The following is a 16,693-nucleotide window of genomic DNA, read 5'->3' on the forward strand; positions in this document are numbered from 1 at the left end:
CATTTTTTTCATATGGTGTTTTATGGGTTGTATTTTTGGTTTTCACTGTGTGTATTGTTTGTGAGACAACACTTTGTTATTTTAGTTATGTTGTGAATAAATGTTTTGAGAGTGTAATTTTGATCATTTTATTGCCCATTACAAGCAAGTGTAACCAGGTTCACCCACGTTAAAATTTATTAAGGGTTAATCCTGTAATGACGCAATTTGCTCTAAATTTAAAGATGCTTTCTGGGTCAAAACCAACACCAAAAGGAATCCTGTACAATCAGTAGGCTTTGTAATGTCGGCCCAAGCAGGTTGCCCCCCAAATTGGAACATGTAAAATGTATTAATATATAAATTGTCAAACACCAAAAAAGGCCAAGCAGATTGTTACTGTTAGGGGTTTCATATGCCTGTTTCCCTAAAAAATACAACACACAATCTTAGTGACATTAATTGCAAATACTTGCTGGAAGAGTCTACTTATGTCAGTGTAAACAAGCTAAGATTTGGAGACAAGGAATGAGACAGAACGTTAAGTTTAAAATTTTAATGAATACAACTATTTTTTAATAACAAAAATATATTAGGGACGCAGGATGACAGACATATGGTCAAGGACCACCAGCAGCCCGATGACGTAGCCCCGCATCCTTTCTACGCATCCGGCTAAGTCCGCCATACACCTCTGTTCCTCTGTGGGTTAGAAAAGTGTGGGGCTTAATACATAATTAATGAAACCATATGAAAAAACAAGCCAAACCAAGCTATCCAAAAATGACAATATTGTGACCAAAAGCAGATTTACCCCAAATAAACCAAGGCCCCAAAAATGGACACCCCAAAAATTGCCAAAAAAAACATCAGATTCTGACAGGTGTGATATGTGTATGGGGAAATCAGCAGTAAAAGGTCAAGACAAACAGAAATCTACACCAAATTCGGACAAACCCCCCCAAAAAAGGCACAGACACAGGATTACATACAAACACTTTTATAAAAAAAAAAAAAAAAAAAAAAACATACCGTTCAAAATAACGTGCGGGACAGAAGCAACTCCCTCGTCCTCCTCGGAGGTGCCAACATTCCCCAACAAGGTGGGAGGGGTGATTTGGGATTCAGGGGAGGGGGTAGTTATGAAAGGGGTGGTTGGAGGGGAGGGGGAATTGGGATGGAGGGGAAGGAGCCCCGACACATCTTCCACAGGGTCTGTGCAGGCTGGGGAGGAGGGGGAAATAATGGAATTTTGGGTGTGGAGGTTTGGCTGGGGGTTGGGGAGAGGGGCCGAGAGCGCCATCTTTGACGGCGATGACGCCGTAGTCTTCGCTCTGCCCCTAAAAGATGGGAAACAAATTGTGGTTATTTTCAACCCTGACCTAGTTAAACGCTAATTTTTGACAACACAAATATGTAAACATGGCCATGCAGATAGGAGTACAAAGAATAAATAGGACATACATGAAAACATGGCCATGCAGATATGAGTACAAAGAATAAATAGGACATACATGTAAACATGGCCATGCAGATAGGAGTACAAAGAATAAATAGGACATACATGAAAACATGCCCATGCAGATATGAGTACAAAGAATAAATAGGACATACATGAAAACATGGCCATGCAGATAGGAGTACAAAGAATAAATAGGACATACATGAAAACATGCCCATGCAGATATGAGTACAAAGAATAAATAGGACATACATGTAAACATGGCCATGCAGATAGCACTACAAAGAATAAATAGGACATACATGAAAACATGCCCATGCAGATATGAGTACAAAGAATAAATAGGACATACATGAAAACATGGCCATGCAGATAGGAGTACAAAGAATAAATAGGACATACATGAAAACATGCCCATGCAGATATGAGTACAAAGAATAAATAGGACATACATGAAAACATGCCCATGCAGATAGGAGTACAAAGAATAAATAGGACATACATGAAAACATGCCCATGCAGATATGAGTACAAAGAATAAATAGGACATACATGAAAACATGCCCATGCAGATATGAGTACAAAGAATAAATAGGACATACATGAAAACATGCCAATGCAGATATGAGTACAAAGAATAAATAGGACATACATGTAAACATGGCCATGCAGATAGGAGTACAAAGAATAAATAGGACATACATGAAAACATGCCCATGCAGATATGAGTACAAAGAATAAATAGGACATACATGTAAACATGGCCATGCAGAGAGGAGTACAAAGAATAAATAGGACATACATGAAAACATGCCCATGCAGATATGAGTACAAAGAATAAATAGGACATACATGAAAACATGCCCATGCAGATAGGAGTACAAAGAATAAATAGGACATACATGAAAACATGCCCATGCAGATATGAGTACAAAGAATAAATAGGACATACATGAAAACATGGCCATGCAGATATGGCCACAAAGAAAAACATGAAAACCACAGTCACAAAAACTTACTTTCCGCGATCTGCATGCGAAAGCATGCCAGCAAGCGGGGCGTCCGCCGTTGCAGGTCGGACCACCTGCGCTCCAGCTGGCTGATCTGGCGGCGTGAGCCAAAGGAACGCAGGCGGCCACGTACCTCCGCATATGCGGAACGCTTTTCCCTATTGGTGATGGGGGGAGGCTGGCTGGTGATCCGCCTGTCCATGACCTCGGTTAACACCATCAGCTCGCGCCTGGTGAATGCCGAGGCTCTCATGATGGCAATGGTGTATTTTCTAAAAATCAATTTTAATAAAGACCCGAAAATAAATTTGATTGGCTAATGTATTTGGGTAATTAACAGGACCAATTCTATTGGTTAGTGTATGAGTCATGTGTTCAACAGGGCCACAAATCTTTTGCGAGTTATGATAGGCTTGATGCAGTGACATGCGTAAGCTAATTTAAATAAAGAAATGAACACAGTAAAATATGCGTTGTTAAAAACAAATAAAACAAATGTTTAATTGTCTCAAACATGTATTTTGACAAATAACAGCGAATGTTTAAGCCGTACGTATTCTGCGGGTAAACACAAACACGGACAAGAGTAAAGTTTATTGCATTGCCAAAAAAAAAAAAAGAGCAATTAAGATAATTGATATATTGATTGGCATGATACGATTGAGGGAGGTAGGCAGAATAAAGGAGCAGGTAATCGAAATCTGACAGGCCCACTTCCGGTTTGTACTTGTGCGTGCGTTCCCTGCAAGCCACATTGGGGATGTACGCTCGCTATTTGGCACGCTCGTTAGTTAGAGGAGGGGTTGGTAGAGTTTGGGGAGGATGTTTAGATATGTTCGAAATTACGAGCGAGTGCTTTAATTAACATATGTCTGTACGTACGCCGAACGTACGAACGGCCACTTGCGTCCGGGTCTGAATGAGGGCCATAGTTAGTTGCAATGGTACTGGGACAAATGTTTGTTGAATTGTAAACAAACAGATCTCATGCTTAAAAAACACAAGGTTTAGACATATTATTAAAACTAGTGTAATATCCATTAATCCTCGTCAGACTTATTTACAGAAAAAAAACAAAATTGAAGTTTTAGAGACTTTAACAGAAGACAATCTGGATGTTTGGTGAAGGTTAGGACTCGGGAGCTAAGAGTCTGGGATAAAGAGATTATAAAGGCCTTGTCATTTCACCTAGGGTTAGGACCTCTTCATAATCCCCTAGATTACTTATCAGCACTGTTCTTGTTAGTGCTTGTGCTGAACTGTTTTCCGGAAATCTGCTTCTACCATTTCATTTTTTCTGTATTTTGCTGCGGGGAAGATTTAGTCCTTGTTTTGATCTCTCTCTCCCTTGATGGATTAGAGGAAAACCATACAACTTTCTGCTTCAAGCGCTGAATATGGAAACCTCAAGACTTGCAGAACAAGGACAGTATGCATCTTAATTGGCTTCAGAGTGCGTAATATTGGAGACTTCTCAAGAGCAGGAAGCAGCAGCAATGCCTATACAGAATAACAGGGTGGGCAATGAAGGGAGTGCGAACTCCCTGAAAGTGAGAGAGGAATGCATTGCTGTGGTGGATGCCCTGAACAAGGTATCATTTATATTATATATTGCTATAGTTAAGTGAATAGAATTTAAACATTAATACTACACTATAATAGAATATTCTTTTATGGTGCATACAAACGTAGCGATTATCTTACTAATAGTCATGCACCCTCCCTAGTGTGCTGGATGATCGATATCGATCATCCAGCACACCACCTACTCACCGACTATAGCAATCCGCGATCAAAGATCGCAGGTCCCTATAGTAACCTGCTCGATATCGAGCAAGTTGACCGGCATGCACGGCCGATGGACGATATCACTATCGTCCATACGTGGCCGCGCATGGCTGGTCGATGGTGAGTTGGTAGGGTCCATTTAAATGACCGATTTGAACGATAACGATATTGTTATTGTTCAAATCGCTCATTTAAATTGCTATGTGTGTACACACCATAAGTTAATGAAGCACAAAGTTCCCTTTCACAAATCACAAATCAACCTGTTTATTGAAATGTAATTTGTAACTATTCCATGCAGTGCTGCTGACAAGTGCTCAATGTCAGTGCAAGGATAAATGCTGCATACTGAATGGGAGCCACGTGAGAGGAGACAGATGACCAAGGCAGTGTAGCAGGACAAGAATAGATATAGTAGGATTATGTGTGTAAGTGTAAAGCTTCTGGGAAGAAGGGAGCCTCACTGTGTATTCTACACGGACAGATCACATCCATAATTACTTGTTTCGTTTTGATATTTTAATATGGGATAATACAACAATATATTACTACAATATGTGAATTGTGAACTATGTTATATAAAATTTGAACTGAATATGGAAGTTAAGCATACAGTGAAATCATGCTTGCCGACTATCTGGCTGCCCCTTCCGGGAGGGAGCAGCCAGATCGGCTTGACTGGGGGGGGACGTGGCCAGCAAACGGGGGCGGGGCCGGCCAGACTTCAAGAGTTTGCGTGCAGAGCAGGGGGCGGAGCCACGCGATCGCATAATTTTGGCCCCACCCCTGCAGTGGGGGGCAGGAGGGGTCGGCAGCTGCCGGGAGACTTGCCTGCCTTCCCGGGAGGTCGGGAGCGGCAACCGATTTTTGGGAGGCTCCCGACCAAATCGGGAGGGTAGGCAAGTATGTGAAATACATTAGTCACATTGATGAAAAGATGGCTATCCCTGGGGTAACAAACGTTCCCTAGGGCTTTGCTTTATTTGGTTCACTGGTGTTTGCTAGAGCTTTGTGCCGGTCATTTGGAAGTGCAGTATGGGTAACATTTTGCCAGCTCTCTATTGTACGTAGAGCCTGACTCGATTATCGTCCGTCTGCACATGCAGTTGCTCACAGCTAGTATTTATTTGCAGTGTGATTGAGTGTCAGGGAGCATTTAGGGGTGGTAACAGGATGTGTCGGCTACAAATGCAGGCGTGCCACGACCTTTTCACATTCTGCATCTTCAATCCCATACGCAAGAAATATGGCTCCAGTGTCTTCGCTCCCGCAACCATTCTGCACGACCATAGAGTCACCTGGGACTGCTAACATCATATGATCTGCAGCAGATGCTGCATCTTTGTACACATGCACTTACATTTGCAATGACACCGGTGGGCGCTCAATATACATCCTTGCTGCTGCGACATTTGCATATTTTCACACAGCAGCTGCGGTGGCATTAGCATACATCTCGGAATCAGACCCATAATCTTTATGTATGTTTATGCTGCACCACTCATGGAATGCTCTGTCTTTATTACTTATTGTCAGTGTCGGACTCGGTCATGAAGGGCCCACAGGGGGAATGCAATGGTAGGGCCCACTGAAGTGAGAGGAGACTGGAGATGCTCGGAATGGACTGTACTATTACACAACTGCTCTCCAATTAGCTGACTCGGTGACGCCACTCTGCCGTTATGCAGATGCAAGGCATGCTGGGAGTTGTAAAGTTGAAGGTTGGTAGGGGGGGTGGCAGAAAGCGTTACAGTGCCAATATTATACAGAGTGCATTTGCAGTGTCCGCCATATAATACAGAGACAACCAGAGCCGTAACTAGACTTTTTGGAGCCCTGTGCCAGAGAGAGCATTGGCGCCTCCCTCATTTTTTTAAATAGGGACATAACATAGTGCACCTGAAAAAGGGCCATAGCCTCATGGGGAAGGGCCAGGGAATAGATAGGGGTACTCCTGGGGCAGCCAGGAGATGCTGGAGATAAAAGAAGAGGAAGCTACAAGCAATATTAATAAACAGGAAAATTGACAGGCCCAAACAGCGCCCCGTGCCCTGCGGTGCCCTGTGCCATGGCACTGGTCGCACTGCCCTAGTTACGGCCCTGGAGACCATGCAGTGACCTCCATATTATTCAGAGAGCAGTTATTGCCATATAATACAGGGAGCACACAGTTAATGCCATATATTGCAGAACCCATTAGTGACCCATAATATAACACAGATAATATGAATACAATCCCCACCACCACCACACACACAGCCTGAAGCGGTGACTGTGTGCCTGCTGCTGCCTGCAATTCCCACTCAGACTCCCACAACACGGTTATTTCTGGGCAGCCAGCAGTAGTGTGTGTGACTGAAGCGCTGTTTGTCACTGTCTGTGTATGCACATAGCTCTGGGAGTTGCAGTTTTACGCCCATACTTCACTACTTCCCAGAACCGTGGGCAAAGGGCCTGATTCAGAGCCGGACGCTATTTGCGCTCGCTCGTTCAGAAAATAGGGGTGGCTATTCAAATGAACCGTTCGCTCTTTGCGGTCTGTTCACGCCTCTATGTCTGAACGAGCGAACAAAACTTGCGGTCGTTTTTTGAAAAAATACGCCCCCTGGCCGCTCGCATCCTACGTCATGTCCGCTATTTATTAGATTAATCGAGTACATTGACCAGGGTATGAACTGCTTGCTATTCTTGTGGTTGGTTTTTGCTACCACAATTTTGCGAGCAGTTCTGGCTATAAAATAACCCAGTGACGTGGCCAATCACGCTGCTGTTTTAATTATGCACACCCATAAAACGCCCGTTTTGACCTTTAGGCACGCCTGCGTTCTGATTTCCACTCCCCGTTTTCAAGCACCTTCCCCTGTTACCACCCACATACGCCTCAATCTGTCACTCAAAATAGAAGGCATTCGCTATTTAGCGAACAAACGATTTTCGGCCGCACTGACTGGTTCACGCATGCGTATTACGATCCTTACGCATGTGCAGTTGGGCAAACATCGCTCGGAGCGAACGAGCGGCCGCTTACGAGCGGCTCTGAATCAGGCCCAAAGTACGGAAACACTACAACTCCCAGCATGCCTTGCATCTGCATAACGGCAGAGTGGCATCACCAAGTCAGCTAATTGGAGAGCAGTTGTGTAATAGTACAGTTCATTCCAAGCATCTCCAGTCTCCTCTCCTCTGCCACAGCACAGCAGGTACAGCAGCGCAGTAGTGTGACCCACTATCTGCCCAGTAGCTGTCCCCTCTAGGCCCAGTCACTGCTCCTCTGTACCCAGTTACTGTCCCTTAAAAAAGAAAGGTTACCATCGAAACATCATCACTGATGGTCTGCAACCCTAATACACTCTATACACTCCATCCCTAATACACTCTAAATAGCACATACTGCCTTACAATACACAGGCCACAATAGGCTGTGTACAACTGACAATACACAGGTCTATATTATATATATATATTAGGGATGTGCGTCAGACCATTTTTGCCGGATTTGGATTTGGTTCTAATTCGTCGTCCGGCTTTGGATTTGGATTTGGATTTGCCAAACTGCGGTGACTGGCTTTGGATTTGGATTTGGATTTGGATTTCTTTACAAAAATTTACAAAAAAAGCTAAAATCACATAAATTGGTCTTTTTTTTCTTCCTAGAGCATTATTAACCTCAATAACATTAATTTCCAGTCAATTTAGACCATATCACAGCTTATAATATTGTTTTCAACATTATTGGCCAAAGGTTGCAGTGAGCTGACTGGTTACTAAGCGACAAAGCAGCGGCACAACGACACAGACACCACAGTATAAAGCACATCTATGACAAATTGCCACACAGCAGTGGCAGAAATGAAAAGTAGTGCACCCACCCAGTGGGCTACGGCCAGCAGAATCACAGTACTTGTTTACATAGTGGGCTACGGCCCTAGGAGTCACAGTGCACAATCTTATTCACATTACACCACACATAGTGCCCCTGATTCACATTACACCATAAAGTAGTGTCTCTTATTTATGTTACGACACACAGTAGTGCCCCTTTTACACAATGCCCACAGTAGTGACCCTTTTACACAATGCCCACAGTAGTGCTATACTTGCCAACCCTCCCTCATTGTCAGGGAGACTCCCTGAAATAGCCGCAATCTCCCTGTCTCCCTGAAGAGTCCAGTAATCTCCCTCATTTCACCTTACCCCCATTATGATACTGTTCTATAAAAGAAAAAACAGAGATATATACATTCAAATGGGATCATTAGTATAATTTCCCTGCATTGGGTATAAGGCACAATGATCCCTACTGCTACAGGCATTTTCTGAGAAGTATCAGTATATTTTCATCAACAAGTAGATCTTAGTAACAGCTTTGGGGCTCATTTACATGTGGATGTAAATCAATTTTATGACACGCCCCCCAGATGTAGCAGTACACGCCCAGTTTAACGCGCTCTTGTAGGTGTTGCTTTCACAATCTCCCTGAAATACTTTTTCAAAAGTAGGCAAGTATGAGTAGTGCCCCTTTTACGCAATGCCCACAGTAGCGGTGTCCCTTACACAATGCCCCCAGCAGTGGTGCCCCCTATGCAGTCCCCTTAGTAGTAGGGTCCACTATGCAGTGCCCCCAGTAGAATGCCCCCCAGTAGTATGCCCCCCAGTAGTATCCCCCCCATTAGCATGCCACCCAGTAGTATGCCCCCCATTAGCAGGCCCCCCCAGTAGTATGCCCCCCATTAGCAGGCCCCCCCAGTAGTATGCCCCCCATTAGCATGCCACCCAGTAGTATGCCCCCCTGTAGTATGCCCCCCCCCTGTAGTAGGCTGCCCCAGTAGCAGGCCCCCCCCAGTAGTAGTAAGCCCCCCCAGTAGTATGGCCCCCCCAGTAGCAGGCCCCTCAGTAGTATGGCCCCCCCAGTAGCAGACTCCCCCACAGTAGTATAGCCCCCCCCAGTAGCAGGCCCCTCAGTAGTATGGCCCCCCCAGTAGTAGACCCCCCCAGTAGTGCAGACCCCCCCAGTAGTATGGCCCCCCCGCACCCCCAGTAGCAGACCCCCCCTGCCCCCCAGTAGCGCCCTCGGCCCTTGCACAAATAAAAAATAAAAAAATAAAAACTTACCTGTATCCCCGCTCCCGCGCCGTCCACTCTGCTGTCATATGCTGAGGAGGGAGCCGGAAGACGGAGCTCATGTGTGAGCTCCAGCCGGCTTCCTCCGTGCAGCAGCCAATGAGAGTCTGTGTGACTCTCATTGGCTGCTGTAACAAACACACAGCTGCCGCTGGCGGCTGTGTGTTTGTGTCTGTGTAGGGCAGAGCGCTATCACAGCGCTCTGCCCTACAAAATAGGAGCCCTGATGTTGGATTCTCTAGTGAGAATCCGACATCAGGCGGCCGGCCGTTCGGCCCCGAACGGGGATCCGAGTCAGGCGGTGAACACCCGAACAGGGTTCGGGTGGACTCGGATCCCCAATGTTCGGAGCGGTTCGGATTCCACAGAATATATATATATATATATATATATATAATAAGATTGTACAGGACACACCACACAGTGTGCAGCAACACATCTTTTGCAATAGGCAGGTCACACTGCACAGTACACAATCTCATATATAACAATGCAAAGGTCCAAGTGAACAGTACGTATAAACATATATAACAATATACAGGTCAGTGGTCACACTAAAGACAATACACAACATAAACACCTATAGCAATGCATAGGTATCACTATAGAGCAGCGTTTTTCAACCACTGTGCCGCAGCACACTAGTGTGCCACGAGCAGTTGTTAAGTGGTCAACTTAGCGCACTTGTACTGTAGGGTTTTATTCCTGTGGAGGCCAGTGTAGTGTGTTTTATTCCTGTGGAGGCCAATATAGTGTGTATTTTTATGTGGGAACCAATGTGTATGTTTTTTCATTGGTCACGCACACTGCATAGCCGGATAGTGGCCCTGATTCAGAGCCGGTCGCTCTGACAGAGCGCTCACCCTGAATCAGGGCCGGTCTTTTTTTTATTTTAGAACGGCCTCCTGGCCGCTCACATAGCTGTGGGTGACCACCCACAGCTATAGCGAGCGGCCAGGAAGATGGTCGCGATGGTCTTGCGACGAGACCCTTGTGGTAGGGTCTCGTTGCCGCAAGCTCAAGAGAGCTTTCGGCTCAAACAGAGCTGAAAGCTCTCCCACTGGCATCACTTGTGGTCCTAGTGTACAATACATATAAACATATACAACAATATACAGATCACACTAGACAATACACAACACAAACACCTATAGGAATGCATATGTATCCAGGCCCACCAAGAGCCGCGGCGGGCCCGGGTAACAGGGGGCGTGGCCTAATCGCGGGAGGCGTGACCATGCCCCCTTCCCGGGAAAAAATAAAAAGCTTTGCGCGTGCTGGGGGGGGCGCTCTGAGGGGGGCGCGTGCTGGGGAAGGGGGCGGCCCCAGACGGTAGGCGTTCCCATGGGAACGCCTACCGTCTGGGGCCGGCCCCACTGATATCACAAGTAATGTCAGTGAGAGTGCTCTCGGCTTTGATAGAGCCAAAAACACTCCAGGGCTTGCGGCAACGAGACCCTACCACAAGGGTCTCATCGCAAGCCCGATGGTCGCGATGGTCTTGACCATCGCGACCATCTTTTTGGCCGCTCGCTATAGCTGTGGGTGGTCACCCACAGCTATGCGAGCGGCCAGGAGGCCGCTCTAAAATTCAGAGGGCCGGCCCTGATTCAGAGCGAGCGCTCTGCCAGAGCATCCGGCTCTGAATCAGGGCCTCTGTCTGTCTGGTCTACCAGTTCTCTGAGGACCCACACCATCCTGTGCTGAGGCCACTCCCCCTCCTGTGCTCAATGGCTGACAAGCATGCCTGTTTTTAATCTCTGCTGCTGATTGGACACACAAGCAGCAAGCAGTAATGTACAGCCTATTATTTTACCTCCGCTGCACTTCTGACATAGACAGGACCCAGGACACATGCTGTGAAGCATCCCCGGCCTCCCCCTCCTTCCCCGCTGGCACGATCGTGGACTGCTAAGCCTATGGGCTTCTATTTGCAACTCCCCTCTGGGAGGGATCCAATCGCAGGGCCGTAACTAGGATGATGCGACCTGTGCCATGGCACAGGGCACCGCTGGACAGGGGGTGCTGTTTGGGCCTGTCAATTTTTCTATTTATTATCATTCTCACTTGTAGCTTCCTCTTATTTTATCCCCAACATCTTCTGGCCTCCCCTATCTCTTCACTTGGCCTTCCCAATGAGGTCATGCCCCTTTTTCAGGTGCGTTATTTGAAATATAGGGGAGGGAACTAATGCTCTTTCTGCCACAGAGCACCAAAAGTCTAGTTACGGCCCTGTCCAATCGGATCCCTCCCTTCACCCCTGCTGCGCGCATGTCCTTCTGGTTCATAAACCCAGAAGTCCCTCTATCGCAAAGGACCGCTCTTCCCGGCAGAGCTGTCCCCTCTGTGATTTTATTCATGCGATGAGTGGTAGGATCCATCACATGCAAAATGCAATGATTGATGCATCCCGCCCCAGGAGAATAAGAATAAAAAAGAGCACTGCACAAATTATGGGGCTCTCCTTACTCCCGCCAACTCTGCCTCTATATATTCAGGAAGCCTGCAGGAGCAAGCTGGGGAGCACCTAATATTTACCAAAGACTATATTTTTCTGTAGGAGGCATAATTTTTCTTCCTTGGTAAACTCAGTTCCTGGGGTGAAATGTATTAAACCTTCTACAGATTGGAGAAGTTGGCAACTGAAGAGGTAACCCATAGCCACCAATCAGCTTCTAGCTATCATTCATCAGGTACATACTATAAAATGATAAGTAGAAGCGGATTGGTTGCTTTGGACACCTTCTCCACTCTTTAGAAGGTTTTATATTATTATTATTATTATTATTGTCATCCTTTATTTATATGGCGCCACAAGTGTTCTGTAGCGCCTTACATAGTACATAGAACTAATAGGTGAACAAGAAACAAGTAACTTACAGTACATTACAGTGCAGGACAAGGACATGGTTTATATACATAGCTGCAATAGCGATTAAAGCACTCACAATAAGCAGCAGGGAGTTGGCAGTCACGTGATAGGTGCTCTTATGGGGAGTAAAGAGTAGAAGAAAATGTAAAGAGAAGCACATGAGGGAAGAGGTCCCTGCTCGTGAGAGCTTACATTCTAAATATACTGTATCTCCCCCCTTGTCCTCATGGGTTGACAAAATAACTACTGCATTTTCCACCAAAAGGTGTCCTTGTAAAGTTGATGTTTGTTGCTGCTTACATTTTCCATATGAATATATACTGTTATTCTTTCCTCTCTTTTATGTCTATTAATGGGAAGGTGGTGGCTTGCTACAGACAGCTGGCACTCTCTGTTGGGGGAACATCAGACAGTAAACACCTGCGTCATGAATTGAGACGCACCCGAGAAAAGGCCCAAGAGCTGGCGCTAAGCAACAGAAATAAACTGACCACAGCTCTTCGAGACAAGCAGCTAAGCAAAGAACATCGCCTGGAACTAGAACGCCTGTGGGTGCAGTTTTCCTGTTGCTTGGAGATTTTTCACACCGATATGTGTAAAGTGTTTGAGCTGGGTCTCTCTGTTCCTCTCTCTCCATCTAATCAGCCTGCAATACAGACTGGTGCTTCAGGTAAGCAGTTGACTGAGGACCATTCAGTGGCTGTTAGGGAATTACTTATGTATCGTAGAGGGATAAAAATATAATGTTCTTTACAGTGTTTACTGGATTAGAAGTCTAATCACATAGTTAATAGCTTTAATCTTGCATGGGAAGAAATTCAAGAATGCATTGGACAACTATATTGCTATTATGAAGACAGAATATATTAAGAAAAAGAACAAAACCTCACGCACCACTCACCACCCCCTCAAAAAGTCAAAAAACAAATACATACAAAACATGTCAGATTATATCGTTCATTTCTGCAATCAATCTGTTTAGAAAGCATGCAATCAATATCAACTGCTACTTTACAAACAGAGAGCCTTATTCAGGTAGGACCGCACGGCAGAGTTCACACACAGATGGTCGATGTTTGTGTTTTGCGCATGCATCGCAGTGTGCGTACTGGCCGCTGCGATCGGAAAGCGATCGCAGTGAGCACTCAATCCAGTCGCATAGTGATTGACATGAAGTGACCGTTTGGGGGTGGAGAGGGCGGGTGGTCGAAGGAAGGCAGGCGTGCCTGTGCGTTTGAACGCCATTATAGGGGCGTGCATAATTAAGCCCCTGTGATTGTATACGCTGGCAGAGGTCTAGGTGGTGACAGGAAGTTTAGCAGTTTATGAGGTAGGGTTAGGTCAACCATAACTGTGCGAAGGGATCCGATGTTACTCAATGTTACCGATCTTTTCGCTGACTTGCGGATGCATGTCATGGGAAGTGGGCAGCTTTATACAGTGATGGACATCTTGGAATAGTGCTGCGGTTGCCCTTGCGATTGCATTCATTAGCATATTTTTGCAGCTAGCGTGTGCATGCAAACGGAGCCGTGCGATCCGTGCTGAATCAGGGCCAGAGTTGTCATTTTATAGATCATTCTTTGTAACTAAGTATAAACACAGCATACTTACCTACTTTTGTTTTTATCTCTCCGAGGGAAGTGGACAGTCAGGGGCGTAACTATACCTACAGGGGCCCCATAGCAAAAAATTTTATGGGCCCCCCTCTCAGCCCACGGCCCCCAATCTCGTCCCGCTCTTGCCCCCCCCCCGGTCTGAGGCCCCCCCCGCCAGTGGCGTAACTTCATCCCAGGTGCCCGGAGGCAAGATAAATGTTGGTGCCCCCCCCAAACTAAAATGTACCACCCCCCAGCACCTATGCCAGCCCCAGCTGCCGCAGCCCCCCTAATGCAATTCCTTTTATTTAATGTAGTGCTCCCCAGTAATGGTCCCCCTATGCAGTACATCAGTAGTGAGCCCCCGGTAGTTTCCCCCAGTAGTGAGGCCCCTTGTAGTTGCCCCCAGTTGTGAGCCCCCTGTAGTTGCCCCCAGTAGTGAGGCCCCTGTAGTTACCCCCAGTAGTGAGCAACCTTGTAGTTGCCCCCAGTAGTGAGCAACCTTGTAGTTGCCCCCAGTAGTGAGGCCCCTGTAGTTACCCCCAGTAGTGAGGCCCCTGTAGTTACTCCCAGTAGTGAGCACCCTGTAGTTGCTCCCAGTAGTGAGGCCCCTGTAGTTGCCCCCAGTAGTGAGTCCCCTGTAGTTACCCCCAGTAGTGAGCACCCTGTAGCTGCCCCCAGTAGTGAGGACACTGTAGTTGCCCCCAGTAGTGAGCCCCTGTAGTTGCCCCCAGTAGTGAGCCCCTGTAGTTGCCCCCATTAGTAGGCCCCTGTAGTTACCCCCAGTAGTGAGGCCCCTGTAGTTACCCCCTCTAGTAGGCCCCTGTAGTTGCCCCCAGTAGTGAGCCCCTGTAGATGCCCCCAGTAGTAGGCCCCTGTAGATGCCCCCAGTAGTAGGCCCCTGTAGTTGCCCCCGGTAGTGAGCCCCTGTAGTTGCCCCTGGTAGTAGGCCCCTGTAGTTGCCCCCAGTAGTGATGGCCCCCACCGCGCGCGCACACACACAAAAAAAACAAAAACAAACACTTACCTTATCCCCGCTCCAGTGCTGCTGCCGTCCATCCCCGGCGTCCGCTCCTCGGCACTATGGGAGTGACGTCATTACGTCACTCCCATAGTGCACTGCGGGACCCGGAAGACGGAGGGAGCTCCGTCCTCCGGCTACCGCCAGGAGGATAGGAGCCGGGCGCCCGCTGGCAACACACTCAGCGGGCGCCCGGCAAATGGAGGGTGCAGGGGTGCGACCGCACCCCTTGCACCCTCCGTAGTTACGCCAATGGAGGTGGAGCGCCGATCAGCGGCGCTCCTTCTCCATGCAGCTCCCGGAGCAGGTAAGTGCAGTAGAGGGGGTGCGGAGGGAAGGGCCGCGGACAGCGGCCTGGCACCGTAGGTGCAGGGGGAAGGCCGGGCCCCGGGTTGGTCCGGGCCCCATAGCAGCCGCACCCCCTGCACCCACGGTAGTTACGCCACTGTGGACAGTTATGGGGGCGGGGCGGAGTATTTGCATCACTAGGCCCCGCCCTCTCACAGGGAAATCCCCCGAATTGCACATATTTGTATCAGGGGCGTAAGTTCATCCCAGACGCAAGTTATAATTTGGTGCCCCCCCCTTCCCCCCGTCACAGCCGCTGACACTGTAATGTAGTAATTTGCATGCAGACTGGCTATAGGTAGACGAAGGCAGCAGCTGATGGTCTGACATGGAGCTCTCCACTAGTGTTTGGTGGCTTCTCAGGTGCCGGGGAGAGGTGCCATGTATTGGGCAGCCATGACGGTATACTTTGGGTACATAGTTACAGCCCTAAGTGGGGTGAATATGTTGTGGACAATGGAGGAGGTGCCCCTTTAGTGCTGGAGCCCGGCGGCAGGCGCCTCCATTGTCTCCCATAGTTCTGCCCCTGATTTGAATAATAGATGGGGCCAAATGACACAATTATCATAGAATAACGTAATTTGAACCCACCTACTACGTGCGGGCCTCGGATTGCCGTTATGATTCTCTCCATTCTGATCACTTCTCTATGAAGTCGGGGACGGTTCTATGGTTACGCGTGGTACGTGGCCACGTAAGGCGCCACATAGTGAAGGGCGCCGCGGCCATGCAGATTTATTAGAGGCTTACAACGGTGCAGACTGTGTCTCTGTGACACAGTATGGATAATGCCACCTCCAGGTGGTGTTATTATCACAGGGCTATTTTTTCACTATTTACTTTTAGTATCTTGGGTCAGATCGCATTTCCCATTACAATTATCGGAAATGCGATCTGCTTACTAAAAATAAGTGATACTTAGGGGTTGGAGTAGAATTTTACGAATTCTACTCCAATTGCCCTTTAGTAACTGTAGGTTAATAATGTGAAAAGGGTGTGAAAACACCCTTTTTCACTTTATTTTATTAAAAATAATGTTAATAAATAGAGCCCTATGGCATTATCTTGTTACTTGTTTCTCAGGAACCTGGTACGATCCTGATAGAATTACAAGTTGAGTGGAGTCGTCTCAGCCATTGGTCAGAACACACAGAGAAGACTCTACTCAATTGGCATCGAAATCAACTTTTATAAACTTTCAATAAAATATGCCTTTATAGGAATACCACGCAAACACAAAAAATGCACAGTATAAAATAACATTTGTACTATTTACAAACCACAAAACATGTGGATGCGCAGTATATTAAATGCTGGTATTTGAATGGCAAGCTCATAACAAGGAGCATGCCCAGTTTCCATTGGAAATTTCCCTTGTACTAGGGGAGCACAACCATTTGTAAGATCGCTGGCCCAGTTGAAAATGCATCAGAAAATTCAAAAAACGGTCTATATTTAATGTGTTGCATTTGTGCATATTACTGTTTTATTTAA

The 16,693-nt window shown here is 46.9% G+C and overlaps 1 protein-coding gene across 1 annotated transcript in view; it reads left to right on the forward strand.

Moving 5' to 3' along the window:
* Nucleotides 1-3,947: 3,947 nt before the first annotated feature.
* The window catches only part of LOC148524720 (regulator of G protein signaling 9-binding protein B-like), a 112,531-nt gene continuing 99,785 nt past the window's right edge, over nt 3,948-16,693 (forward strand). The window contains exons 1-2 of the mRNA XM_088471754.1: nt 3,948-4,043; nt 12,593-12,902. Coding sequence (XP_088327880.1) covers nt 3,948-4,043; nt 12,593-12,902 — 406 coding nt within the window. The remainder of the gene's footprint in view (nt 4,044-12,592; nt 12,903-16,693) is intronic.

This window comes from Taudactylus pleione, unplaced genomic scaffold (assembly GCF_031769625.1).
Source record: "Taudactylus pleione unplaced genomic scaffold, aTauple2 ptg000116l, whole genome shotgun sequence".
Classification (NCBI taxonomy): Eukaryota; Metazoa; Chordata; class Amphibia; order Anura; family Myobatrachidae; genus Taudactylus; species Taudactylus pleione.